This window comes from Cynocephalus volans, chromosome 6, assembly GCF_027409185.1.
Source record: "Cynocephalus volans isolate mCynVol1 chromosome 6, mCynVol1.pri, whole genome shotgun sequence".
Taxonomy (NCBI): domain Eukaryota; kingdom Metazoa; phylum Chordata; class Mammalia; order Dermoptera; family Cynocephalidae; genus Cynocephalus; species Cynocephalus volans.
Genome location: NC_084465.1, coordinates 96,287,139 through 96,314,093, shown reverse-complemented (window position 1 = coordinate 96,314,093; position 26,955 = coordinate 96,287,139). Strand labels below are relative to the sequence as shown.

Genomic DNA, 26,955 nt, shown 5'->3' with positions numbered 1-26,955 from the left:
GCACCTTGATTTTAGGCCAGTGAGAGCCGCTGTGAACGTCTGTCCTCCACAACCATGAAATGATAATGTCTGAGCCGTTTTAAGCCACAAAGTTTGTGGTAAGTTATTACACTTGGGATCACAAACTTGTTAGGTAATTTATTATGGCGATGATAAGAAACTAACATGCTTGGTAACAGTTTTTATGAGATTTATAACCTCTTGTACTAGATAATGAGGTTATATTTATATTTTTTATACAAATACATAATTATATTTTGTGTATAGATTTATATTTACTTAAATATTTTATTAACTATTTAAATATCTACTTATATACTTATATATAGATACATGTATTCCTCATGTATGAAAAATACAGGAGAAGGTAGGTACAATGATAGATAGACAGACAGACAGGCAGACAGATAGATATAGGTCAGGTGTCTCCACAGGACTCCCTCAGTGTCCCTCCACTGTGCCTTCTGGATGTGCCTTCTTCCGAGGTATGTGAATCTCCTGTGGCTTCTGTAACTAAGTGCCTGGGAGGCTTAGACAAGAAAAGTTTATTCTCTCACAGTTCTGGAGGCCAGAAGTCAGAAATCAAGGTGCTGGCAGGGTTGCTTCCTTCTTAGGGGCTCAGAGGCAGCATCTGTTTCTACCTCTCCTGGCTTCTGGTGGCTCCTGGCGATCCTTGGCTGGAAGGCTTATCTCTCCGATCTCTGTCTCTATCGTCACACGGCCTTCTCCCTGCATCTGTGTCCCTCTCCTCTTCTTGTAAGGACACCAGTCACATTGGATTCAGGGCCTACCCTACTCCAAGTTACTTGTCTTAACTTAAGTATAAATCACATCTGCAAAGACCGTACTTCCAGATAAGGTCACGTGCACAGATACCCGGGGATAGGACTTCAGCATGTCTTTTAGGGCACACAATTCAACCCCCAGCATGAGCTTGGTGCACCAAGAGCTTCCCTTTCTGCTTTCCAGCATAGCGATGGGTGGATTTCAACTCTTTGTTTGGTTGCTTCTATGGATCTGACATGGGAAGGGATGGCGTGGTGTGTGCTCTTCCAGCCGACTGGGAACTCCTGCCTCCTTGGTCTCCACCACCCTCTCCCCAGCTCTTCTGAAGACAATGATTCCCTGGGGACTTTCCAGAATTGAAGACTCTTGGCCCAAACCCATCTCTTCTGACCCAAATTTCCACAGGGGAGGATCTGGTGTACTCCTGTCCCCCACCCCACCAGGTGCTTCCACAGTTAGTGGAGTTTGAGGTGCTCTGGCCACCAGAGCCCCGTGAGCCCTGGAAATGCTGTCCCTGGTGTCTCCAGCTACAGAATCAAGCAGCTCCCTGAGGTCCCCATCATCCTCGACCTCCCTGGAGCAAATTCCACAGCTGACTGCTCCTCCTTGAAGACCCTCCACCCTGATCTCTGGGGTCCTGCCATCTTCTACACTTTTCTACCACTTGGACCACTAGCCTGCAGCTTCCTCTCCTGGATGCTTCCCTCTGTCCCCAGCGTGCTGGTGACCCTAGCTCAAACCCTCTGGAAGGTCAGCTCCTTGGGGCAAGCAGCTCCCATTCCACATCCCCAGGACCTGGGATGGTGCCCGCACACAGTGGTGCTCACCAAATATTTGTTGAAGGAGCCAGTAGTAAGCAGCCTTCACTCCTCTCTGGGCCTTCTGCCTGGGGATGCTGTCCACCCTCTAGGGGTCAAGGAGACCGTCTTTAAGTGGGAGATGCCTGTGTCACATTGACTTCTCCTGGCCACTCTCAGGAGACATGAGCAAGGGAAGGGGGCAGCCACACCTGGCATTTGCAAGTGGATCCCCAGCGTCAGGCAGATCCACGTTCTGTCACACCATCCAGGCCACTCAGGGGCCCAAGGGAAGGCTGTAGATCATGATGGGAGCTCTTTGAGCAAAGCATTACACACAGACAAGTGGCGCAAGGACCATCAAAGCAGTCGCAGTCACAGACCTGGGTGGAGCATCAACCGCATCCACTGAAACTCCCAAACACAACTCTCCCTGATGTCTAGACGCATACATGGTGCCTGAAGGGCTTTTCCATGAGGTGTTTCAGGAGCGTCTCAGATCTAACATGCCCAGCCCCTGTGGGAAGAAAGCACCAATAATTCAGCAGCGACACAGTCCCCAAGGAGGTGAATGGATGTTTGCCCCAGATTTAGGTCCACACAACTCTCCTGGGTTGCCAGGGGAAACGCCCCTCATTTAAGGATGTTTTCCACATGGGGTGACCAACCGAGATGTCTCCCACCCTCCAATGAAAGGAGAAAGGACCCTTGCAGGAGAGTCAGCAAGTTACAAAGAGTTGTTTTCTCCTAAATGCAGGTTGAACCTTTGCTGTGGAATGAATTGTGTCCCCCCAACCCTTGAAGTCGTATCTTGAGGCCCTAACCTCCAGTGTGCCTGTATGTGGAGTAAGGAAATAATTGAGGTTAAGTGAGATCATAAGAGCAGGGCCCTGATCTGATAGGATTAGTGTTCTTAGAAGAGACACCAGAGAGCTCACTCACTTCTCGCCACGTGAGGACACAGTGAGAAGGCAGCAGTCTGCAAGCCAGGAAGAGAGCCCTCCCCAGAAAGCAAACTGGCCAGAGCCTTGATCTGGGACTTCCCAGCCTCCAGAACTGTGAGAAAATAAATATCTGTTGTTTAAGCTGCACAGTCTGTGGTATTTTGTTACGGCAGCTCAAGGAGCCTGAGACAACCTTCCAGAGCAGGAAATGGGAGCGAGCTTGGTTACAGGGAAAGAAGGGGCTGGTCCTCTCCAGGGGATGGTGCTGGGACTCTTCCCACCATGACAGACTCTGAGCCCCGACTGGCCAGACTGCACCAGGCTACCCACTGCTGTGGCCTCAGCTCCCCAGGGCACCAGCAGCTGCAGACGTTCTGCAAGGGGACCCTCTGCTTCCCTTTTAATCTGAAGTCCTGAGGTCTGTGTTCATGAGACACCTCCACTCACGGCGTGTTGTCATTGTTGCTCTACACGAGATCTCCTTCCTCTTTTATCTGTTTGTTCTCATTCATCCCCACCGTAGCAGCACAGTGTAGGGATAGCTGTGGACTTTATGGCCATTTTTCCCAGGCTCAAATCCCAGCTACACTTGTTGACTGTGTGATTTGGGAGCATCAGTTCACCTCTCTGTGCCTCAGTTTCCTCCTCTGTAAAGTAGAGATAATGATGGTGCCCACCCCCTGGCGTTAGCAAGGGAGAAATGAGTTCTTGTAGGGGAGCACTTGGGAGTGCTGACAACAAAAAGAAGTGACAGCAGTGCTCGGAAAAGCACCTGTGCACGAGTGTTCACAGCAGCTCTATTCACAGTAGCCACGGTGTTCACGGGAGCCAAAGGGTGGGGACAATGCAAATGTCCTCAACAGACAAAGGGATAAACAAAATGTGGTCTATCCAAATTCTGAGGAATATTACTCAGTCATAAAAAGAATGAAGTTCTGATACGTGCTATAGCGGGGACGAACCTTGAAAACCTTATGTTAAATGAAAGAAGACAGGCACAAAAGGACAAATATGGTATGATTCCGCTTGCAGGAGGTCCCTAGAACAGGGAGCTTCGTAGAGATGGAAACTGGAATGGTGGTTCCCAGGGCCAGTGGAGGGGAGAGTGGGGAGTGACTGCTAATGGGCACAGGGTGATGAAAACATTTCGGGATTAGATAGAAGTGGTGGTCGCATTGCATGGTGAATGTACTAAATGCCACCGAATTGTTCACATTAAAATGGTAAATTTTATGTTGTCAGAATCTGACCTCAATTAAACATAACAACAATGACAAAAAAACAGCACTGGGAAAATAGAAATACTGTGTGAGTGAGTCCTGCTATCAGGGGCTTAATGTGGGTCTTTGTTTAAATCCTCACAGACATGCACGTCTTGTGATGGATTTTCACTTTTATTACAGGTGCTCTGTTCTGTGCCTCATTCTGCGTCTCTTTGTCCTGTGAAGCCTGGTGTTTGGAAGTCCCACCCGTGTGCCTGCTGCCCATCAGCCCTGTCACCTCAAACAGCCACATGCCACCCAAGCATCCTGGCGCACAACCTCTCAGAATCAGGCAGGCTGTGGTTGGGGATCCAGAGGGTGTAGGAAAGGAGGGTGTTGTCTCACTCCAGAGGCACCTTTTGCCAATCTGGTGGTGGCTTAGGGTGGAGGCGAGGTGGGGGTGCCAGTGGTGTAAGTGCTGACAACACCCCCAAGGTGACTTTGAGGTGCCCTTCTGGTTAGGAGACACCACAAACAGACTCCATCTAAACCCTCAGGGCACTTCCTGTCTGCCTCCTGCATCCACACACAGGGAGCCTAACTTCTCAGGTACACCAAGGGACCTCTCTCTCCTTGGAGAACCAGGCATCTCCTCCTTTAAGCATTTTCCCTGCCACCTCTGGAAGGCTTGGTCGCATCGTCTTTTGGTCACCACTTCACCTGGAACCTAACTCTCTCATAAGCCACTTATATGCCACATTTTATTGCCATTATTTGTTTAAAAGGTGGTCTCTCAGCAGACTGGAAAACCGAGGAAGGCTAAGTCACATTCATTTCTGTATCTTCCACGCCAGAATCTGGCATGTGTACTTCTGGATGGATGCATGCATGGATGGACAGATGGATAAATGAATTACTAAATGGACAGATGGCTGGCTGGCTGGATGGATCTGAGTGGATGGATAGATGAGTGAGTGGATTAGTGGGTGGATGGATGGGTGGGTGGATGAGTAGATGGATTCGTGGGTAGATGGACAGATGGATGAATGGATGGATGGATGTGGGTGGATGGCTGATGGATGGAGTTTTGAGGTGAGGCTGACCTGCACTCTTGGTGGAGGTGTGGGCTGGGAGTTGGGGCCTCAAGAGTGGAGGATGCTCCCCCCACCCTCTTGCTACCCCAATCCATCCTTTCCCACCACTACCAGTTAATGCCCGGCCTAGAGCAATACCTTGTGCAAGCCAACCCTCCAGAGAGATGCACCTCCATCGGGAAGCCCCTGTCACTGGACCACCCACAGCCATGTCCACACCCAAGAACACACTGGTCACTTTCTGGCTTGCATTGCTGACAGTTTAATAAAACAACACTGGGAACTGTTCCTGGGCCCTCCATTCCTAACCTCACCCCACTCAAAGCATCTTGCATGCCTCTTCCTCCCAGTGTCAGGGAGGAGGGTGACAGGGTCTGCAAAGGTGGAAGGGACTGAGGACTCTGTGGGAGAGAGGACTAGGGAAAGATTGGGCATTGGAAGGGGGAGACAGCAGAGGGGCTGGAACATAGAAGAAACTGGGTTCTCAGGGAGCCGGGCAGTGATGGCCAGGACCTGGACCCTTAAAAGTGCATTTGCTGCTGGATCCAGGACACGTAAGTCTGGACTGGAGTGTAGACTCCGGTGCCAGGCCGACTGCTATAAAATCCCCAGCTCACCACTCCCACCTGGGCTTCCAGCATGGGACACGTCTCTGGTCATCATCCTCCAGCCCAGTCTTCAGATGGAAGGAACGCCTCAAGCAGAGAGTCTCTTCTGAACTCCTGGTCCCAGGCCTCTGAAAATAGCTGAATCAATGGACCTCCTATGTTCCCACATTGATGAGTGGCCACTTGATCCCCTCACCCCACAGGGATGAATTTATCCATGGTTTTAGGAAATATCTCAGTGCCAATGTCAAAGGCTGGGGCAGATGGCTCTGTTTTGAAAAGGTCACAATTCTGGTTGTCAAACTCAGCTCCCATGAAACCCCAGGGTCCCTGCTCCACCCTGCACTGGGGCTGGCAGGGGGTGGCTTATCCCACCTGCCCAGGCCTCTCTAGTTCCGAGGTTTTAATCAGGGCTCCCAAGTCGAAGCCTGTCTCCACCCCAGAGCTGTGCCAGCCGCTCAGGGAAGGGGGAAGCCGGGGTCTTTGTGACAGCTCCACCTGCTGTTCTGTTTCCTCCTTTTCCAGCCTCAGAAATAATGTGGGGTTGGAAGGGAGACAGAGCGATGCTTCCCCGGCCACCACCGTTTGTGGGCTCCAGGTCCCAGCGAGTCTGTCCTTTCCCACAGATGATGTGTGTGTAAAGGGAACGAGAAAGTGGGGGTCAGGGGTGGGCTACGGCCTGATGATCACCCAGGTCTTGGCTCAAATGCAATCCCCCCTTCAGTTCATGCCTTAGAGATTCAGTTCTGTTCTATTTTCTTCAGAGCATCTTACTTTTTATTTACCCATGTGCACACTGTCGGTCTCACGACTAAGCTGCCTCCAGCACCAGTTCTCTGCTGGGCTCAGAGAAGATGCTCCATATTCTGTTTGACAGGTACCTGTTGGCCACTGCTGGCCCCGCTGAAGAAGCAGCCCCCCCACACCCTGCCCACTTCCTGGGCTGGGAGGATAAAGGGGCGGGAGGGGCCCCACGGCCCAGGGCAGAGAGACCTGGGAAGGTGAGGGTGTGTCCCTCTCGGATCCTCCCGCCCTCTCCATTCCTGAACCGTGGGGTCCGGCTCCTGGTCTCCTGACCCAGGCTCAGTCCCTCCCCTGCAGATGCTGTGGCTGCTGTTCCTGACCCTGCCTTGCCTGAGGGGCTCCGTGCCTGTGACCTCACTTGAGAACTAACACTCAAGCCTGCTTTGTCCTTGTGCCTCCAGCCATGATCTCTCAGGAACCATTCCTGGAGTAGGGGAGTGACTCCCGTATGATGTGGCCCGGCTCACCTTGGGCCCCGGAGAGGGACTGGGCACTCAAGAGGCTGTCCTCAAACAATTGCAGATAGATCTACCATACGACCCAGCTATCCCACTGTTGGGAATATACCCAGAGGAATGGAAATCATCAAGTCGAAGATATACCTGTTCCCCAATGTTCATCGCAGCACTCTTTACAATAGCCAAGAGTTGGAACCAGCCCAAATGTCCATCATCAGATGAGTGGATATGGAAAATGTGGTACATCTACACAATGGAATACTACTCAGCTATAAAAACGAATGAAATACTGCCATTTGCAACAACATGGATGGACCTTGAGAGAATTATATTAAGTGAAACAAGTCAGGCACAGAAAGAGAAATACCACATGTTCTCACTTATTGGTGGGAGCTAAAAATTAATATACAAATTCACACACACACACACACACACACACACACACACACAAAAAAAAAAAAAAAAACCGGGGGGGGGGGAAGAAGATATAACAACCACAATTACTTGAAGTTGATACGACAAGCAAACAGAAGGACATTGTTGGGGGGGAGGGGGGAGGGATAAGGGAGGGAGGTTTTGGTGATGGGGAGCAATAATCAGCCACAATGTATATCGACAAAATAAAATTAAAAATAAATAAATAAATAAAGAGGCCGTCCTGAGCTCTGGGCAGGGACACCAGGGTCCCTGACAGCTGCTCACTCTGCTTCCCCAGACTCCAGCCTGGGTACAGAATTGGATGACAGCACAGAGCTGCACTTGGTGGGCCCGAGAGAGGAGTGCCCAGGGCTGAGCCCGGTGCTGAGCAGGTGGCTCCCCCTCCGTTACCGACAGACCGGGCTTGGCTTGCCCTCTCGCACTAAACAAATGGCTTGAAAGTCCAAAAGTTGGTGCAAGGACTGGAGGGTTTATTCAGATTACTGGAACTCAACTCAATGTCTAACCAAGCAAACAAACAAAGAGAAGGGAGGAGCAATGAGGTCTCATTTGTCCTAGTCCCGATTGGTGGAGCCAACCTATTCTGCTGAGACACTAATTGATAAAGCAGCTGTCCCCACCATTGTTGGCACAAAGAATAAAAGTACTGACTTGATTTGAATCAGAGAAATAAAGCCCAGCCAGGAGCCTCCAGGATGCACCTATATAGTAGTGGATACAGTCCAACCAAACAGCAGGAGAGGGCTCAGAAGATCAGAGAAGGCAAAGAGAATAAAGCATTGCCTTGTCAGAATTTAGGTCAGAGGCACCAGGAGAAACTTACCAGCAGCAGAGACATGGGAGCATAATAGTCCCAGTGGCCACTTGCCTCTTGCAGCTAGAGTCTTCTCTGGTGCCCAAAGCTTTCTGGCTTTCGCCAGTGACTGAATTAGGCTCTTGGATTCTAAAGTCAGAGAAATGAATAATGAACCCAGCCATAAAGCAAGCAATGCTTTATTAAGAGGGGAGATAGACTTATGCACAGCAGGTAGCTACAGTAAAGCTAGACCTCCAAGGGGAGCTGTTCAGGGTCTTTTATATGGAAAGGAGTTAAGGGGTGCAGGCCAGCGTCACTGGGGGTGGTCCATTCTGTTCTTCCTGATTGTGTCATGGGTGCGTGCTCAGTAGGTCTGAGTCACCCGCATTCTCCCGAGTGCTCTCCTGACTGAGCCCTGCCTGCTATCATGTATGCCCAGCTGTGTCCTGCCCTCCTGTAATGGTTAAACGGACCCAGAACTTTTCTCACCTAAATGCAAGTTAACCATATAAGTTCACCCCCTTACCTTAGTGTAAAAAAACCTGACGTATAACAATATAAAAGAGGCAGCCCTGCTGCGTTTGGTGCTCAGCCTTTTTGACACGAGTCCACTGAGTCACTGCCGGCATCAATAAACTCTGCTTCCTGCTACAAGACTCGGTGTCCTGCCTCTCCTTGAGAGTTTGCTGTAACTCGGTTGTAACACACTATAACATGCTATGACAGGTGTACGATGGTGGTGGTGTTCATCATTGTCACTCCAGGGTGGTCATTGTAGCAGTCATCTTGAAGATTTGTGAGCAGGTGAGAAATCCTAAAGGAGTCTTAAGGTAACTTAATTTTTACAATTATAGTAAACAAGCCTTGGGGAGGGGTTTTACAACTCAGTGAATATCTGTTTCCTCTCTTATCTCAGTCTATTTTATCAGGGTGGGCCATGGGGTAGTCATTTGCCCTGGGGGTCTCATGACTGAGGAGTGGAAAAGTAACACAGTGTCCTCTGCAGGGAAAATGGAGTCAGTTTGGTTCACAGGCTTAGCCTTGCTCTGTCTCACCTCCCCAAGGAGATGGGCATGAGGGGGACACCACAGGCTGCCAGAGCTGGCACTCCCGGGCACGCAGACCCAGGCCAGAATGGTGCCATGTATCTCCCCTGCTGCCCTTGGTGAGGGGTGGTGGCAGGCTCCTGTGCACCCCAGAGCTGAGCATGAGTACACCGAGGATGTCAACTGTCCAGCCTATGTTCCAGGATTGGGCTTGAGGGGTTCCTGGAACACAGAAGTCAAGTGTGCTTGTGTGTGTGCGTACATGTATGCGTGTGTGCGAATGCGTTTGCATATATGTGTGTGCATGCATGTATATGAGGGCATGTGCGCGTGTGCGTGCATCCTCATTTGCACTTGTTGGCTTCAAGAATGCTTAGCTTTCTTTAGGTGTTCAGATGCTGGTGAATCATGAATTGCGTCAAGCCCCGTTGGAGACGGGGCCCCCTGAGCACTCATATCTCGGCGGCTGCATGTGCCCCGCCCCCTCCTCACCCCCAACCCGCACCCCTAGTGCTGTGCAGGCTTCACCTCCACACCCAACCCACCCGGTGCACTGTCTTTCCCGCTAGCAGGGGCTCTGACAAGCGTGGGTCCGTTGGTGAAATCAAGCGTCCTTTGGTTCCCCTTGAGTCTGGAGGTAGTGTAGAACACAGGATAGTCCCGCTGGCCACTTGCCCACCCTTGGCCTGCTGCCATCTGAGGGACCAGCCTGCACAGCCTTGGGGTCAGGGGCCCTGGGGATGGGGAGAGGGACCAGGTCACCTGCTGTGCCACAGAGAGGTGCACCATCCTGGGGTTGGGGGGTTGGATTGATGGATCGACTCCATGTCCTTGTTGTCAAGTTTCTCAGTCTCCCACACACACCCCCTACATCCCGCCACTCTGCCCAGCTCCAAACTCAACTCCTTTCCCAAACTCACCTTGTGCTCCCATGGAATTGTTTGCAGAGCCGCCTCCCCAGGGCTCCTCCCCCATCCAACTGTGGCCCAACAGCTCCCGCCCCTTTGGCTCAGCTGGGAGGTCAGCGCTGGGCAGGGCAGTAGAGGTCTAGGGGTGGGTGTGGTCGCCTCTTGTCCCTTCTGACCTCCTTTTGTGACACTGAGCCCCGGGGCGGGGCAGAGGTGCGTCTGGACATCTTCCCTTTCTCAGGGCTAAGCAAGAAACACCACAGTCCTTTATGTTTTAGAAAGGAGATTCTATCTAAGTCCACGTCCCTTCCCTCGAGGTGGAAAAATACACCTCTATCACTATTGGGGTCTCCCCACCTGCCTTAGTGTCTCGGGGTTGCCACAACCAGGTACCTCAAGCCAGGGGGCTTCAAGCAACAGAAACCCATTCTTTCATAGTTCTGGAGGCCACAAGTCCAAAATCAAGGTGTCAGCAGGGCAGTACCCCTTCTGAAACCTGTAGGGGAGGGTCCTTCCTGCCTCTTCTGAAGTCCTCAGCTCACAGATGCCTCACTCCGTGCTCTGCCTGCCTTGTCACACGGCTGTCCCTGTCTCTACCTCCGGTCTCCTCCTCTCATAAGGACACCTGTCATACTCCAGTGTGACTTCAACTAATTACATCTGCAGTGACCCTGTTTCCAAATAAGGTCACATTCCGAGGCTCCAGAGTTCATGAACTTTGGGGGGACCCTATTCATCCCAGTACAGTGCTCACTCCAGGGCAGTGCGAAGGCCCTGGCACTCTTAGGCACAGAAAGCACTTGACAGGCCTCCATGTCTTTTGAGAGAAGCCCACTCCCCAAACCCCTCGGAGTGCAGGGCTGGCCAGGGTCTGAGCGTCCAGCCTCACTGGGGCCCCTCCTGTCTCCCACGTCCTGCTGTGAAGCAGCCGCAGATGCCACACTCCCTGGTGGACCCAGTGTTCCCCCTCCTAGTGCTGAGATCGCTTGTCCCCCACGTCCCTGCCATCTTCTCTCTAATAGTCACATGCTCCCCCTTTCTACCTCCTTGGGGATGTTTAGTGAAATCTCATTTATTTCAGGGTTTTGCAAAAGAGGGAAAAAGATGTTGTGTTCAAGCAGCCCTCCCTGTGGCCCTGTGAGTGTCCCCGAGGAAGGGGATGTGCAAGGATCTCTCTGAGCCCCAGTAACATGGATGGTGGCTTCAGTGTGTTTCTGGGTGATGCTTCCATCCAGGGTGTAGCCGGACTTTGCCGGGGCCGTGGGGGCCTGAACATCACTGTGCTCTCTATGCCTCTGTGCCCAGCCCTGGACTTTCCCTCTGGCGGCCTGTTGGGGTGGGAGGGGGTCTGCGAAGGTTCTGGGGTAGCCCGGAGCGGTTATTTGTCATGACTGATGTGTCGGCTTCGTCGTGTGCTTGGAAGGCGACCTGTTATGAGATTCCTAAGAGAGGAACTCCTACCTCTCAGGAACCAGAAAAGGCCAAAGAATCGCTGTCCCAAGCACCCTGTGACATGTGACCTGGGCTCAGCATGCCACCGGGAAGCACCACCCAGGCTGGGAGTTGGGAGCCGTGAACACAGAGCAGGCGTTGGGGGAGGGGGAGGGGAATCCTGGCAGGTGATGGCAGAGGAGGCCGACACCAGGGTCCCGGGAGCAGTAGGGTAGTGGCTGTGGTGACAGTGGTGGGCAGGAGCTCCAAGACCCAGGTTCTCCCAGGGACGGGCTTGGGGTCCCGCTGCAGCTGAAGACCCCCGGGTGGGGTGTAAAGTCTCTGGTGACTCAGATAGGCCAGGGGCTCCCCGGGGGCCCGTCTGAGGCTTTGCTGGGCCAGGCTCACAGCCCCGCTTCCCTGGACAATCCTGCCTCCTCACCCTCCCTTCCGTGGCTATCGCTCTCCAATCAATACCCCCCGCCCACCGAGCTCCCTCTCAGCGTGTGGCCACCGCACCTACGGTCAGGGCCGGCTCCAGCGTGACACAGCCCGGGATGCGCTGGGCCCCGCGAGGAAGCGGGGGACAGTTTATCGATGGAGGCTCCCGGGGGACAGTTTATCGATGGAGGCTCCCGGGGGACAGTTTATCGATGGAGGCTCCCGAGGTACGGTTTAGCTCAGACGCCAGGGGCCCTTAGAGGCACCGAAAAGCTGTGGCCGCGCCGAGTGACGGTGAGGCGTCAGACTCACACGCCAGGTGGTGGAGGAAGGGGCTCAGGCTCAGGGCCAGGTAGGAGGGAGGGCGGGCCCTGAAATGCCAGAGGGCGGCACTGGCAGAGTCACCTGAAACGCAGCTTGTGTTTCGCCTGCGGGATGATCCCCGGGGCCGGAGAGGGGCGGGCGGCGGCGGAGGGAGCCCGAATTCCTCGGCTCCTCATCGTGGGAGGACGCACATAACACACCGTCTACCTTCAAGTCCAGCGGCACCGAGCACGTCCACACTGCCGTGCGACCGTCACCACCGCGCACCTTCAGAACTTCTTCACCCTCCCAAACAGAAACCCTGCACGACCTAATAACGGCTCCCTCCCCGGCCCCGCAACCGCTGATCTGCTTCCTGTCTCTGTCTGTCCCAGACACGTCAGACACATGGAATCGAATGATCTGTGACGGTGTGTGTCTGGCTCTGTCGCCCAGCACGTTTCCGGGGCTCGCCCATGTCGTGGCGTGTGTCTGGCTCCGCTCCTTGTCGTGGCCGAGTAACGTTCCCCTGTACGGGTGGCCCACGTCAGTGCACTCTGTCATCTGTTGTTGGACCCTGGGTCGTGCCCACCTCCTGGCTACTGTGAGTAATGCCGCCACGGACACGGTGCACAAGTATCTGTCTGAGTCCCTGTTTTCAGTTCTCTCGGGTATCCACCCAGGGGTGGCATAGCTGGATCTTTTCGTAATTCTGTGGTCAGCTTTTCCAGGGAGAATCCATGTGCGTGGAGCCTAACTGTGCACTGGGAACCAGCCTCAGATGACAGAGTCTTAGTTGGTTCAGCCTGCTACAACAAAATGCCATGAACTGGGTATCTGATAAGCAACAGACATGTATTTCTCGCAGTTCTGGGGGCTGGAAAGCCACAGGTTCAGTGTCTGGTGAGGCCACATCCTGGTCCACAGACGGCGCCTTCTCTCTGTGTTCTCACCAGGTGTCAGGGGTGACGAGCTCCCTTGGGCCCATCTTACAAGAGTGTTAATCGTACTTACGAGGGCTCCACCTGATCACCTCCCAGAGGCCCCACCTTGGTGGGGAGGATTTCAACACATGAATCTGGGGGACACAAACATTCAGACCACAGCAGGCAGGTTCCTGGACACCCAGGACGCGGGGCATCTACCCTCTGCCAGACCGACGGGCAATTCTCACATTCCCTCTGGGCTGTCGCCGTAACTCGGGGGGGTGGACCTCGGTCCACCTGCAGGTGAGTGAAGCTGGGAGCGAGAGGCTGGGGCCTGCAGTGACCTCAGCGTGTGAAGGTGCCGAGTCCACCGGGCTCACAGGTGCGCTCTCCCTGGCACCATGCATTTCCTCAGGAGGAACCTTCATCCACACCTTTCCCAGGAAAAATGTTCGTGAAAGAAAACTCTCCTTCTCGGTTGTCCTGTCCTCAGGCCGGTAGAGTCCCGTTATGGGCATCTAGACTGTTAGATGTTATGTGGTCAGACTCCAATCACCGTGAGTGTGGGGAAACTGAGTCACAGGGTCTAGTGTAGCTGGTTCTAGACACCAGGGTCAGGGCCCGAAGTTGGAGGCGCCCTGTGTTCTCTGCTGAAGGTCTGGGAAGACCCAGTGTCGAGTGGAATGGGAACTGTGCAGGGCTCAGCCCCTGGCTCTCACTTAGCGCCTTTCCACAGCACCGCTGCCCTGCCCTGCCCCCTACAAGAAGGGGAGGTCCCCATGGGGGGAATGAGGATTGTGACCAGCGGTATTCAAACATCTCCTTACACTAACCGGATCATCAAGGGTCACATGCTATATGCTGGGAGTGAGGGCTGGGACTCCTGCCAGGTGAGACCCCAGACCCACCCTGTCTCCTCTGCCCCTCCTACTCCAAGAAATTGGGAATCGGTAGCTCCATTGCAGTGGGGCGCATGGAGATGACTGCTGAGTTCTGCATCTTCTCAGAGGACCACTCTGGGGCCCCCTGCTCTACACCTGGAATTGTGTCTGAGTCCAGGTGTGAGTGGTGAGCTGGGACGATGTCTATGGTCATCACAACTACATGTCCTGGATCTACCTGCACATCCCTCGATCCCCCAGACCCTAGATGGGGCTGGGCTGGGGTCTGCGTGATGGGGGAGGTCCCCAGTCTTTCCTGTTGACAGCCCCCGCTGCTTCCCCAGTTCCAAACTCGTCCTCCCAAACCTCGTCACCCTCCACACTGCTGAGACCCTCGTGCCCTCCAGGCCCTGAGTCTGCTGGTCTTCTCTGACCTCTGGGAGGAAGAGGCTCTGAGTGCTGGTGTCTCTTGAAAGTTGGGTCGCGTATTGCTCTGTTTTCTGTTGGTTTTAACAGAATACTTGAAACTGGATAATTTATAAAGAAACAAAATTTAGTTGTAAAATTGTTGGAGGCTGGGAAGGTCAAGATGGAGCGACCCGCCTGCTGAGGGCTCCTTGCAGGTGGGACTCTCTGCAGAGTCCTGAGGCAGCACAGGGTGTCCCGTGGTGGGAGGTCTCAGTGTGCTGACTTGCTCACTCTCTCTCCTTATAAAGCCAACAGTCTACTCCCCCGATAACCCACTAATCCATGGATGGATTAATCCATCCACAAGGGCACAGTCCTCATGATCCAATCACCTCCTAAAGGCCCACCTTCTAATATCACGGTCCGATCTCCCACCCTCTAAACACTGTTCCGATGGGGCTCAAGTCTCAACATGAGATTTGGAGGGGACGTTCAAACCACAGCGGGTGGGAGTGCAGTTGGTGGCCCAGGGTCCATGGCCACCCGCTCACTCTCTGTTTCCCACTGAACTGTGGAAAATTCAGCTTCAGCCCGGGACTGAGGATTGCGGTGCAGACTCACTGAGGCGTTGACTGAGGGAGCTGTGGGGCCTCCTGGAGGGTCCCTGGGTTCAGGCGTCTCAGGCTGAGTCCAGAGCGGAGGGTTGGGTCCCCATGTCTGGGAGTGGGGAGGTTTTCCTACTGACTCTGGAGACTTCCCTTTCTGGTGTCAGAATCCCAATTCTGTATTTAGACTGTCCAGTCTGACCTACACCACAACTCCCATTGCTCATTCTGTGTTCAGCCTCTCCCCTGCCTGGGCACCTGGGCTCAGACAGCCCCAGCAGTAAACAGAGACGTGGTCAGTCTTTCCTGTCCTTTGTCCTCTCCTCTCCCTGCTGCTCCTGGTTGCTCTGGGCTGAGGGCGAGGACAGCGTGGAGGTGGAGGCAGCTGGGGCGTCCCACTGGACGATGCCCTCGAGGACTCTGGGGCCAGCGGCCTACGCGGATATTTCTTGGGCACCTTCGCAAGTTCTCCTGGGACCTCTGCCACCCCTCAGTGTCCTCCAGCTGACTCGTTCATGGATGGAGTGAGCAGAATGGCTTGGGGTGTTTGACTGAGTGATGGTTTACTCTAAACCACAGGGAGGACGTGCACTGACAGCGCCGTGTATTGGGCTCATGAGCTGCTTGGTGGGCGGGTGCAGGTGCATTATTTCGTTCTGGGGTCAAGTATTTCATAAACGTCAGCAGACTCACGTCACCTCCTGCCAGTTGTCTGCTGGGTGTGGTGTCTTTTCCCATGTGTGTCTGGAGATGGCAGTGAGTTTGCTCTGATAGAGCCCCCAGCTGACCATGATTCAGGACCCACAGCCCCAAGCCAGGACCCCGTGTCGTGGGGCTCTAGGGAGCTTGGGGAAGGGACACTTGATGTACTTCCAGGTGTGTCAGCCCTGCCAGGTTGGGCAGAGCTGCGAGAGAGGGTGATGGAGGGTCAAGCCTGTTCAGGGCGGGTTGGCCCAGTCAAGCCCTTTCACACACTCCGATTTCTCTCCCTGAGGCTGAAGGCACAATCTGGGGAAGGGCGGTCCACCCTGGGACCTACGGGTCCTGCCTCACCCTCCTGCCCCCGCCCGCCAAGCGGCGTCTGTGGGCTCTGGAGTCCTGGAGAGTTCAGGCTCCAGGGGAGAGTGAGGTCCACTCTCAAGAAATTAGGGGCTGACTCCACTCTCCTCCCATCCCCACCCTTTGTCCGGGGTTGGGGGGAGCCTGTCTAGTGGGAGGAAGGCTCCCCGGGTCCTGCCCAGGGTCACTGCGCATGAGGACGGAGGGGGGCACTGTGAGGGAGTGTTCTTGGGGCCAGGGCTGTGACCGGGGTGGGGGTTGTGCAGTGCGGAGCTGTCCCCCTGCTGAAGCGTGTGCACACAGAAGCACGACAGGCTTCCATGGCTCACGCCTCTCTGGGCAGTCCCCAAACAGAGCCACAGAATGAGACCCTCACCAATCTTCAAGGGTCCCTGTGGGCACCTTGGAATTACAAGGCAAGACCCCATTAGATTCTAAAGGACCCTGTAATCGCTGAGGGGCCAGCCTCAGACACAGCTGGGACGATGGGTGGAGACCACCACCCTCAGGGGTGGGAGGGGCTTAACAGCGTGATGCCCCAGAAAACTGTGGTTCCCTGGAGGGAAAATGCACGGTGATTCTGGGTCCCCAAGGGTGGGAGCCGGAAACCACTCCACACAGCACTCCTGGGGGTCCAGTCCCCAAGCTGAGAAGGCACAGCAGGGACACCCTCGTCTGTCCTAGAGCTGAGTAAGAGGGACAGAGCATTGGGTACCTGTTCCAGGAGCCGGTCTGTGTTTTATGCCATGGTACCCACCTGCTGCCCACCTGCCCATGGGAGGACCTGATGGAGGAGCCCTGGTGACCCACGGTCCCTCCTGGTGCCCACAGGGGGGCTGGCGAGCACTGACATAAGGCAGGAGGAAGAGGTGGGGACGCCAAGCTCCCATCCCTCCCAGCCCTGGACAGGTGCCCAACTGGACACCGTGTGGTCTCCATCCTGAGCTGAGCTGCTCAACCTCAGTTCTGACGTTCCAAGGACCTTCTTAGATTCTGTGAAAACTGTGCGGTGCCTGTGCATTTTTGCATGTGCCTGTTTTCCTGCATGCATATGCACACGTGTGCACTTGTCATATATGTCCCTGGCTTCCCTCCGTCTTTCAGAGAGGGCAGGCGTGTGCCCAGGCCACACATTCAGACCATGCCGGTCTCACACTGGAAAAATCCAGACACGTCTCTGCCCCAGGCTGCAGGTCTCCTCACCAAAGATGTCTCCATTAGGAGCTGAGGATCCTGTCTGCGCATCTGGGCTTGCATCCAGCTGCACCTGTGACAAGTCCCACTGGGCTTCTACAGGCACTTGGCCGAAGGCTGTGTCTGGTCCCTCCTGCTTAGAAGCCTGAGATTTGGGCGGAGGCCAAACTCGGCCCTGGGGTCTTTGGGGTTGCCGTTTGAGGAGCCAACTTGAGAGGAAATGGAACACGGCAGCCTGCTGTCCCTCCTGAGGTTGGGCGCTGGGAGGTTTTAGCCCTTATCCTAGACTGAATCAGCCTCGGAACATCCCCCCACCTACTGGGGATGAGGGTCCTGCTTCAGCTGTGAATCCACGTAGGTTGGAGACAGGACGCCTGCGTCTGGGAATGCGTAGTGTTCACAGTCGCCCATAGTGCGAGGGATGGGCAGAGGTGGACACAATATTGCAGATATTAGAATTACCAAGCAAGCCTTTAAGGCAGCTTTTATAACTGTGCCCAAGGATGTAAAGGAAAATACACTCACAATTGGTGTGAAGAAATCTCAGCAAAGAAAAAAAAAATAGGAAAAGGGACCAGAGGACCCACTCATTTAAAAAAAAAAAAAAAAAGCCTTTCTTCTCTTTTTCCTCAGATTGGAAACTTCCAATTGATTTCTCTTCCTTTTTGCTGGTCTCCCCTTTGCCAAATCCATTCTGCTGTTAAGTCCATCTTGTGAATTTAAGATTTCAGAGATTATATTTTCATCTCTGTTTTTTCAATCTAATGTTTTCAATGATAAGTCGATACAGTTTAATTTTTATTAAAGGCTGTGTTTAATGACTAAATTGAAAATTCCTGAAGATTAACAATTGGCTTTTGTGAGTTGATATGAGGAGGCTGCTGGCTACCCTGACTGGGTCCAGCAGCACCTCCGTCCCCAACCCCTTCGGCCCCACCTTCTTGACCCTTCTTGTGTACCTGAGGGTCAGAGGAGGTGGAGATTTGCCCCAAACCATGCAGCCAGGCTGTGGGCACACCCAGGTGCTCACAGCCTCCCCGGGCCTCCGCTCCACCCCCTTGACTGTGTCTTCTTCTCATTCACGAATCCGAACAGCAAACGTGTCCCTGGACTTTAATAGAAACACCCAGACCAATGGTCTGAGCAGTGCTGAGCAGGGTGTCCAAAGGAAGGGAGGTTTCAGGTAGGAAATAAATCCATCTGGGTCTGGCCACTGGATGGAGGGCACGTCTCACTGGTCACTTATGGGCTCCACCTGGGGGATGTTTCCCTGGGGGTGGGAAACAGCTGGACAGTCTGCTGGTTGTGTTGGGGGATGGAGAGAGGGCTTGGGGAGACACTCGGGGTGTGTATGCCCCATCTCTGCTTTTCTGGGGCTGGTCTCTCACTGACCCCAAACTCTCCATTTTAACTGGCCCTGAAGGCCAGGGCAGGGTGCTGAAGACCTGACTGAGGAGAAAGACCAGGCTCTCACTCTACATCCCGAGTCGAGTCGAGCACTGGGGTCCTCTCCCTGTATCTTGGGCTGCATTGGCCTCACGGCATTGGGGCTCCTTGGCTCAGTGATGGGCAATGTGGGCTAGAACAGGGGGCCTGGGGCTGGGGCTCAGGCTGGGTAGCGCCCATGGTGACCTCTTGTCTAATTAATCTGTGTTTGCAGCACTGTGTTTGGGCAGGGCTGAGGAGAGCACTGGGTGAGGCTGAGGGCCGCTGAGGGTGGGTCTCCACCAGGGGACACAGCACAGAGTCTAGTGTCTTCTCTTGGATGAGCAGGACATGTGTCACCACTCTGTTCTTCGTGTCATGTAAAATCAGAGTACAAACTGGTGGAAAATTCAACCCAGTGTTTCTAGGGGTTCTCCCGCTCACCCAGCACACTTTGAACGAGTCCTAGGCAGAGCAGAACCTTTCAGAACGTGCGTCGAGTCTGCAGTCCACCCCAGCTGCTCTGATGTGCCCTTGTCCACGCCCACGTGGATGTCTGAAGCCCATGGCTTGAGGGGTTTACTTCCATGCCCTGGGGGCATAAGACTCTTCTGGAGGTCTGGTTTCCTCCACCTTAATCCAGGCATCACAGGGCGGCTTCTGGTCCTTGGAGAGAAGACAGGTGTCCTCATCCCCAGGTGTAAGCCTCTGGTCCTCAACAACTACGTCCTATTGTCCTAAGGACAGTTGGTGACCCCAAAGAGAAAGAGGGAAGGGAGATGAGAGATGGAAGCTCCATGTTCTGGGGTTTGAGAATGGGGGTCTTTAAAACAATCTCCTAGGTGTTTTAAAGCCTGATCTCAACAAATGACTGAAAGACAATGAGAATTAGCACCGGCTGCACCGAGGGGAGACGCTGCAAGTTCTTTTTTTTTTTTTTTTTGTCTTTTTTTCGTGACCGGTACTCAGCCAGTGAGTGCACCGGCCATTCCTATATAGGATCCGAACCCGCGGCGGGAGCTTTGCTGCGCTCCCAGTGCTGCACTCTCCCGAGTGCGCCACAGGCTCGGGCCAAGAAGCTGCATGTTCTGCACAGGCCTTATTCCAGGTGGAGAACTGTGAAGCTTCAGATGGGGAAACTGAGGCTCTGAGGGAGACGTCGCAGCTCTGCGGTGCTAACTTAGCACCTGTGCTAATGATCCTAGTGAAGCTTAACCCAGTGTGGACACTGCGCAGAGTTAGATTAATCTGCCGCATCGAGTGGGAGGACACGTGGACGCACCATGGCTTTGTAATAAGTCCCGACATCAAGTAGTGGGAGTCCTCCCTCTCCGTCCCTCGGAAATGTCCCTGATGCTCATGGCCCCTTACTGTTCTGTATTACTTGTAGAAAATCTCATCAAAGTCGATGAGAAACATTCTGTTGGGATTTACATTGTAATCACATTGAATCTATAGGTCACTTTAAGAAATATTAACATCTCCATGATATGTAGTCCTTCTATCCAAGTCCATGGTTTATCTCTCCATTAATTTAGGTCTCTTTTGTTTTATAGGGGATGCAAAAATATATCCTAATAGTACATCCAGGTTCATAGCAGCAGCATTCACAATAGCTAAAAGGTGGAAGCAACACGTGTCCATGGACAGATAGGTGGATAAACAAAATACGGTATGCACACAAAATGGAACATAATTCAGTCTTCAAAAGGAGGGAAATTCTGACACATGCTACCACAACATTTTGGAGTTTTAAGAATTCTTTATATATTCCAGATACAAATACTTTATGTTTTGCAAATATTTTCTCCCTGTCTGTAACTTTGTTTTTATTTTCTTAAGAGTGTTATTTTATATATGTTATTTTTATTTTTTAAATATTTATTTATCTATTTTTTGGTCAACAGGGTGATGTGGGGATATAAACCCTTGATCTTGGTATGTAAAAAAATATTTATATATGTGATTGATTATTACTTTAAAAACTTTATATTTTTAAAAAAATTTTTTATTTTGAAATTCACTTGTATATATTTTGGGTACAGTGTGTTATTTCAGTACATGCCTATACTGCACAATGATAGCATAGTTTTGTACACACTAGTCCACTGATAAGAGTAAATCTTTAATTTTGATGAAATCCGATTAACAAAACAATTTTAAAAAACGAATCGTGCTATCTTTTGGCTAATATTTACCTGTAACATCTTTCCCATCCTTTTACTTTCAAACTTTTCCCTCTCGTGTAAACACTATGTATCTGGATTTGTTTTTTATATGCACCTTTAATATTTGTATTAAAATATTGAGGGAGTGCTGAATTCACTCCTTTGTATTTATCAGAGTCATTGATGGACAGGTTCCTACCATCTTAATTTACTATTTTTATGCAGTTCAACTATTTCTATGTTTCTTTTTCTCCCTTTCTTACCTTTCTTCTAGAATAGATATCTGCGTGTAACCTCCACAAGATAAGAAGTTTATCAGCCTCTCACATCTCCTGGTCTCTTCTCTTCCTCCAAAACCATCACACTGATATCATCTAAACTGTTCATTCTGGGTTATTGTGGATATATTTTCTCTCTCTGTCTCTCTCTCTCTTTTTTTTTTTTTGGTGTTATCTATTTTTAAAAGATAGCAGCAATTTTTACCATGATGTTTGATATCCTTTGCTGAGCACATCTCTTGCAACATTTTCTGTAAATTTCTTTCCTTGTACTTAAGACTTTATCTAGCTCTCTGCTCTCTGCTTCTACCATCTTCAAAAAAAAAAGAGAGAGACTTTATCTAAACTGTATCAAAGGATGTCACAAGTTTGAGACCTGCTGTGTCTGAGAATATGTTTATATTACTGTCATCCTCGAGCGGGAGTTTGCTCAGGTCAAGTGTCGCAGGTTCTAGGTAATTTTCTTCCCTGCTTTCAAATATTACTTCATTGTTAACTTGTATCTACTGTTGCATTTGACAAATCTGATACAACCTGACCTGTGTTTTTTCAAGTGATCTGTGATTTCTTAAAATATTAAATATTAGCTTTGTTGAAAAATGTGATATTATGCATAGTGGAATGACAGCTGAGTCCCTTTGCCATTGTGAGTCCCCTGTAGCAAGGAAGTGGCCTTCTATCCCTGCAAGTGGGTGGACAATGGGGGTCAGCGTCCGTCCCCTGGAGAGCCGTGGTCAGCCTTTTAGTGTCTGAGGCCCAAAAAGAAGAGCAGTTGCCTGGGTGGGCGGGGGTTGATGGATCTGGGTCCGTGGGGGTGACATGGTGTTCCTGGGGGCTGTCAATTCAGCCATGAAGCTGTTTCCTCATTGGAGCCCGCATGCTGTGGCCTGTTATCATGGTGACACGTGTGGCAGGGCACTGACATGCCCTTGGCCTGTAGCATCTAGGGGTCTCCCTCGACGGGAAACCCGTGACTCAGTGGATGGCCTTAGTGGACAGAAGCAGGGGCCGGAGCCACCTGTGGGACGTGGGAGGGGGCTCCAGGGAGACCTTGATCAGTCTCTAAGTGACCCCCAACTTCACGCCCAAACCTGGCTCTGCAGACCAGAGGAGGGTGCTGAGGCCTCCATGGAGAGGAGAACAGGCCCTGCTCTCTGTCCAGAGCTCCGACCGCAGGGGGAGTCTCCTCAGCTCCGCTGTGACGCAACCTGGGCTTGGGCCGGGGCCTGGGTCAGAGACAGTTGTTGGGCAACTCCCGCCCTTGACCACGATCTGACCCCTTCCTGCAATGCTGTGTGTGGGGCCCAGGGGAGCTCTGGCAGTAGCGGAGGCCGGCAGAGAGGGGGTCTCCAGGAGGGAACACGGCCTGGGCTGAGGATCCTGGACACACAGTTTCACAGCATCCTGAGCACCCTGGACCTGGGGAGCACATGAGGCCCTGACTGTCCCTCCCTTGGGTGAGCAAGGAATGCCACACACTCTACGTGAATTAAAGCAAAGTACAGCTTGGGGGAAATTAGACCTCAGTGTTTGGGGCTTTAACTCCTAACTGGGCACTGTACAGGGGTCTCTGGCAGGGTAAAACATGGAAAAAATCCCCTAAGATATTATTCTACCTAGTTCCTCCTGACATGCTCAGCCACATGCCCCCGCCCCCTCCCCAGGGCTGCCTTCCCTGGGTCTGCCATAACCGAGCACAGGGCCTGGGGGCTTAAACAACAGCCATGCGTTCACATGGCCCTGGAGGCTGGAGTCCAGGACCAACGTGTCGGTAGGCTGGTTCCTTCTGATGCCTCCTTCCTGGGCTTGCAGACAGCGACCTCTCCCCGTGTCCTCATGTGGTTGTCCCTCTGTGCGTGTCTGTGTCTTGATCTCTCATTCTTGTAAGGACACCAGTCCTATTGGATTAGAGCCCACCCCAATGATCTCATTTTAACTTAGTTACCTCTTTAAAGACCCTGTCTCCAAATCTGAGGTCCCAGGGGTTAGGACATCACCATAAGAATTTGCGAAGGGGACACAATTCAGCCCCTAATAGGGGCCCCTCCTGGCTGAATCCACAGACCTCATCCTCTCCCTAAGGGCTTGGAAGGACTATTGTCTCCCCATCGCCTGGCCTGGCTGTCTTCTCTCAAGTGCACGCACCTCCCCGCACTCCTGGCAAAACCTTCTCCGGCCCTCAGCTCTCCTAGGACAACTGCAAGCAGCTTCCGGCAGCGTCAAAGAGAGCTGCCAGCGTCCCAGACGGCTTGTGCAGCTTCCTGGAACTGGAAAGGGGAAACACACGGGGAAAATTCCACAGCCCTTTTCCCCAGATTCCTTTGCAGCTTCAGAACCATGACAGAACAGTCTCTTTGCGACCTCCCAACACACGTGTGTCCACGGGTGTGTCCATGGACATGTCCCAGACTCCAAGGCTCACAGTCAGCCATGTGGTGGTGCAGAAGGGCCTGACAAAGGCGTGGAGCTGGGCTCTGGGGGTTGTTTGTCATTATTTCAGGGCCCAGAACTCAAGCCCCTCTCATGTTTGGGGATCCCCCTTCGTGGCAGGGCAGAGCCTCTGCCCCCCCTGAGGGTTGTGTTCCCATCTCCCCAGCGTGGGTGCGTCCTCGGCCTGGCTCAGCTATGGGAAGCCGCCGGCTGTGCTGGCAGCGAGAGGAGGGATGGGCCCTAATTGGTTGGGCTGGAGGGTAGGCAGTGTCCAGGCCATTGCTACAGAGGAGGGCAGCTGTGATGTGGACCCTGCCCTGGGTCCTGGACAGGTGGCCCCCGGAATGGAGGCGGCAGTGACAGCCTAGGTCCCCTCTTCCTCCTCCTCCCCTCCACGTGGAGGAGTTCACTGCAGGGGACAGAATCCTCCGTGTCCCCACCTACATGGAGGAGCCCACCATGTAGAGCCACCACTGTCTGGCCGGCACTTCTGGGGGCCCAGACACATTCCTGACCTCCCACCCTGAGCAGACCCTGGTGTTAGGCGGCACTGTCCCTTCTGGCTCCTCTGGAAAGGTCGGGTCCCCGGTGTTCCCCTGGCCTCTGACGGCCACAACCTTTGGCCCCAGTGTGGAGTCCCCTGGAGCTTTGCTTCCGAGTTAGTGACCATGAGACCTCAGGGGCTGTGGGTAAGCCTGTTTCTGGCCAGACCCTGGGGGCGACTGGACCCAGAAGAGAAAGGCTGTGGGCCGAGGTGCTGAGCCCAAGGCTGAGGACAGATACAGCTGCCTGGAGGTCCCTCAGCCGCGGTGCACATGTCAGCTCTGAAAGTTTCCCTCAGACACCAACCCAGTTGGCTTCTGCTCTGCGACGGGTCCTTTCTTCTTTGTATCTATCACGCCCTCTAAACACCGTGTTCACTGCCCGTGTCCTTCGCTAACGGGACACTCTCGGGGGGCCTGTTTCCTCCTCTGCCTCCCATGACCTGCCCACCTTCCCCCGGGGAGGAGCGCGGGAGTGTCTGGGCTTCCCACCGATGACCACCGGTCAGTCTGGCCCCAGCGAGAGGAGACCTCTGCTCGGCCACAGCACCTACCCCGCAGCAGGCTCCTCTGCCCTGTACCCACTTCCTGTGTGAGAAGGATAAATGGGGCCCAGAGAGAGACGGCAGGGGGCATCGGCGACGCCAGCAGGGAAGGGAGCAGCCGCCCTCTGGAACGGAACGCCAGAGCCTCCTGCTCCTGGAGGCGTGTTTGGGTCCGAGCTCTTGTCTCTCCAGGCCTCCTGCAGATGCTGTGGCTGCTGATGCTGACCCTCCCCTGCCTGGAGGGCTCCGTGCCCCTGACCCCAGGTGAGTCCTGACCCATCCACTGCCCTGGCTGTCCCAGGACCCTGTCCCTGACCCCAGGCATGGGGACTGTCCAGGTGCCAGTGGACGCTTGCTCCTGAGCTCTGGGGAGACTGTTGTCTAGTCCCCTGATGACCGCTCAACCTGCTGCCCCAGACCCCACCCCAGGTCGTGAGTTGGTGGGTATCGTCGGAGGCTGTGACGTCTCAGCCAGGCCGTACCCTTGGCAGGTCAGCCTGAGGTTCTACGACCTGTGGCAGGGGCTGTGGGAGCACATCTGCGGGGGCTCCCTCATCCACCCCCAGTGGGTGCTGACCGCAGCCCACTGCCTTGAACCGTGAGTAGTGCCCGTCCCGTCCCCTGGTCTGGGTGCAAGTGGGGTGGGGACAGGGGGGAGGTGCTGTGTGCGGAGCCCTGGGGCAGGAGGCAGGTTTTTCAGGGGCTCCTCCCCAGTCGTGGGGGAAGCCTGGGCTCTGAGGATCCAGCCTGATCCCCACAGCAACGCTGAGCCGGGACCCTCGCCAGCCTCCTCTGAGTGGCTCCTGGTCTCCTCTCCCCCAGGGAGGAGCTGGAGGCTTGTGCCTTTCGGGTCCAAGTCGGGCAGCTGAGACTCTACGATAATGACCAACTGTCAAAGGTGGCTCAGATCTTCCGCCACCCTGACTTCAACTCCAGCCTGGGTGCCACGGGCTCCGCAGACCTCGCCCTGCTGAAACTGGAGGCCCCCGTGACGCTTTCCGAGCACGTCCATCCGGTCTCCCTGCCGCCTGCTTCCCTGAAGGTCCCCTCGAGGAAGACCTGCTGGGTGACGGGCTGGGGCAACATCGCAGTAGAAAGTGGGTATCAGGTGATGTGGTGGGTAAGAATGGGGGGCTAGGTCTTTATAGAAAATGACTTTCCCTGTGAACCTTTTCGGAATCTCTCTGTGAGCACATGAATACGGCACCCGGGTTTGGGACAGGAAGTTCCTGGAACAGACGTCAGGAAGTGGGACTGGCTCTGCGCAGTGCCGGGCAGGCAGTTCTGGGTGCCGATCCAGATCCCTGCAGACCCCAGCTTGACTCTGGCTACCACAGTGAGGGCGGATGATGACGCTGTGTTTTAGGGGAGGAAATCCAGACTCACCCAGTTTGGGTGGCCCATTTTGGCCCCAGGCTCCTCCTCTGGGGAAGCAGAATTTGTATGGAGGCTCGAGAGTCATGGCGCTGGGTGAGCGTCTACATGCGTGGGTGTCTGGTGGTCAGACCCCAATCACAATGGACATGGGGAAACTGGGTCACGGGGTTGGGTGTAGCTGGTTCTAGATGCCAGGGTCAGGACTCATAGCTGGGGGCTCTGCTGAAGGTTGGGGGAGACCCAGTGTGGAGTGGAATGGGATCTCCATTGTTGGGAAGAGGCAGGAGCCCCCTGCCACCACGACCAGCCCCTCCTTCTGCCCACAGCGCCGCTGCCCCCGCCCTTCCACCTACAGGAGGTGGATGTCCCCATTGTGGGGAACACGGTCTGTAACCATCTGTACCAGAACAGCTCCTTTGTACCAGACGACTCCAGCAAGATCATCAAGGACAGCATGCTGTGTGCCGGGGACAAGGGCCACGACTCCTGCCAGGTGAGACCCCAGACCCTCCTAGCGATGAAATGGGGACCCACAGCCCCATTGCCGTGGGGCTCACAGGAAGCGTTTGCCGAGTGCTGTCTCTCTCTCTGCAGCTCGACAGTGGGGGGCCCCTGGTGTGCAGGTGGAACTGCACCTGGGTCCAGGTGGGGGTCGTGAGCTGGGGCCACCTCTGCGGTCACGATGGCTTCCCTGGGGTGTACACCCGCGTAACAAGCTATGTGTCCTGGATCCATGAGTACATCCCTCAATTCCCTGGGCCCTAGATGGGACTGGGGTGCAGTCCACGTGATGGGGAGACCCGCAAACTTCCTCGTCGCCACACTGCTCCTCCCACACTTCCAGCCTCACCCTCCCTTTTCACCCCTGCCCGGGGACCCTTCCGCTCTGTGCGGGCCTCTCGAGGAATTTTTTTCTGCTGGGGGTTGGGAGGGGAGGCGAGGGGGTCCCCAGAGATGAGTTGAGAGTGGGAACAAAATCCCAGGAATCCCAGACAAACTGTTCATGATTTGTTTCTTATTAAACAGTGTGGAAACACTGCTTCCAGGCTGTGGCGTGTGTC

At 53.8% G+C, this 26,955-nt stretch overlaps 1 protein-coding gene across 1 annotated transcript; it reads left to right on the top strand.

Moving 5' to 3' along the window:
- Positions 1-24,720: 24,720 nt before the first annotated feature.
- On the top strand, positions 24,721-26,659 carry LOC134380214 (mastin-like). The gene is made up of 5 exons (XM_063099836.1): positions 24,721-24,781; positions 24,935-25,115; positions 25,340-25,614; positions 26,221-26,387; positions 26,489-26,659. Exons 1-5 carry the CDS (start codon positions 24,721-24,723, stop codon positions 26,657-26,659), a joined length of 855 nt encoding a protein of 284 aa, XP_062955906.1.
- Positions 26,660-26,955: the final 296 nt, after the last annotated feature.

Bases quoted from the DNA above. Each gene is read 5' to 3' on its own strand.
- LOC134380214 (XM_063099836.1), top strand. From the start codon at position 24,721: ATGCTGTGGCTGCTGATGCTGACCCTCCCCTGCCTGGAGGGCTCCGTG. The intron at 25,615-26,220 runs GTGGGTATCAGG...TTCTGCCCACAG, and splicing joins GGGCAACATCGCAGTAGAAA to CGCCGCTGCCCCCGCCCTTC. The intron at 26,388-26,488 runs GTGAGACCCCAG...CTCTCTCTGCAG, and splicing joins AGGGCCACGACTCCTGCCAG to CTCGACAGTGGGGGGCCCCT.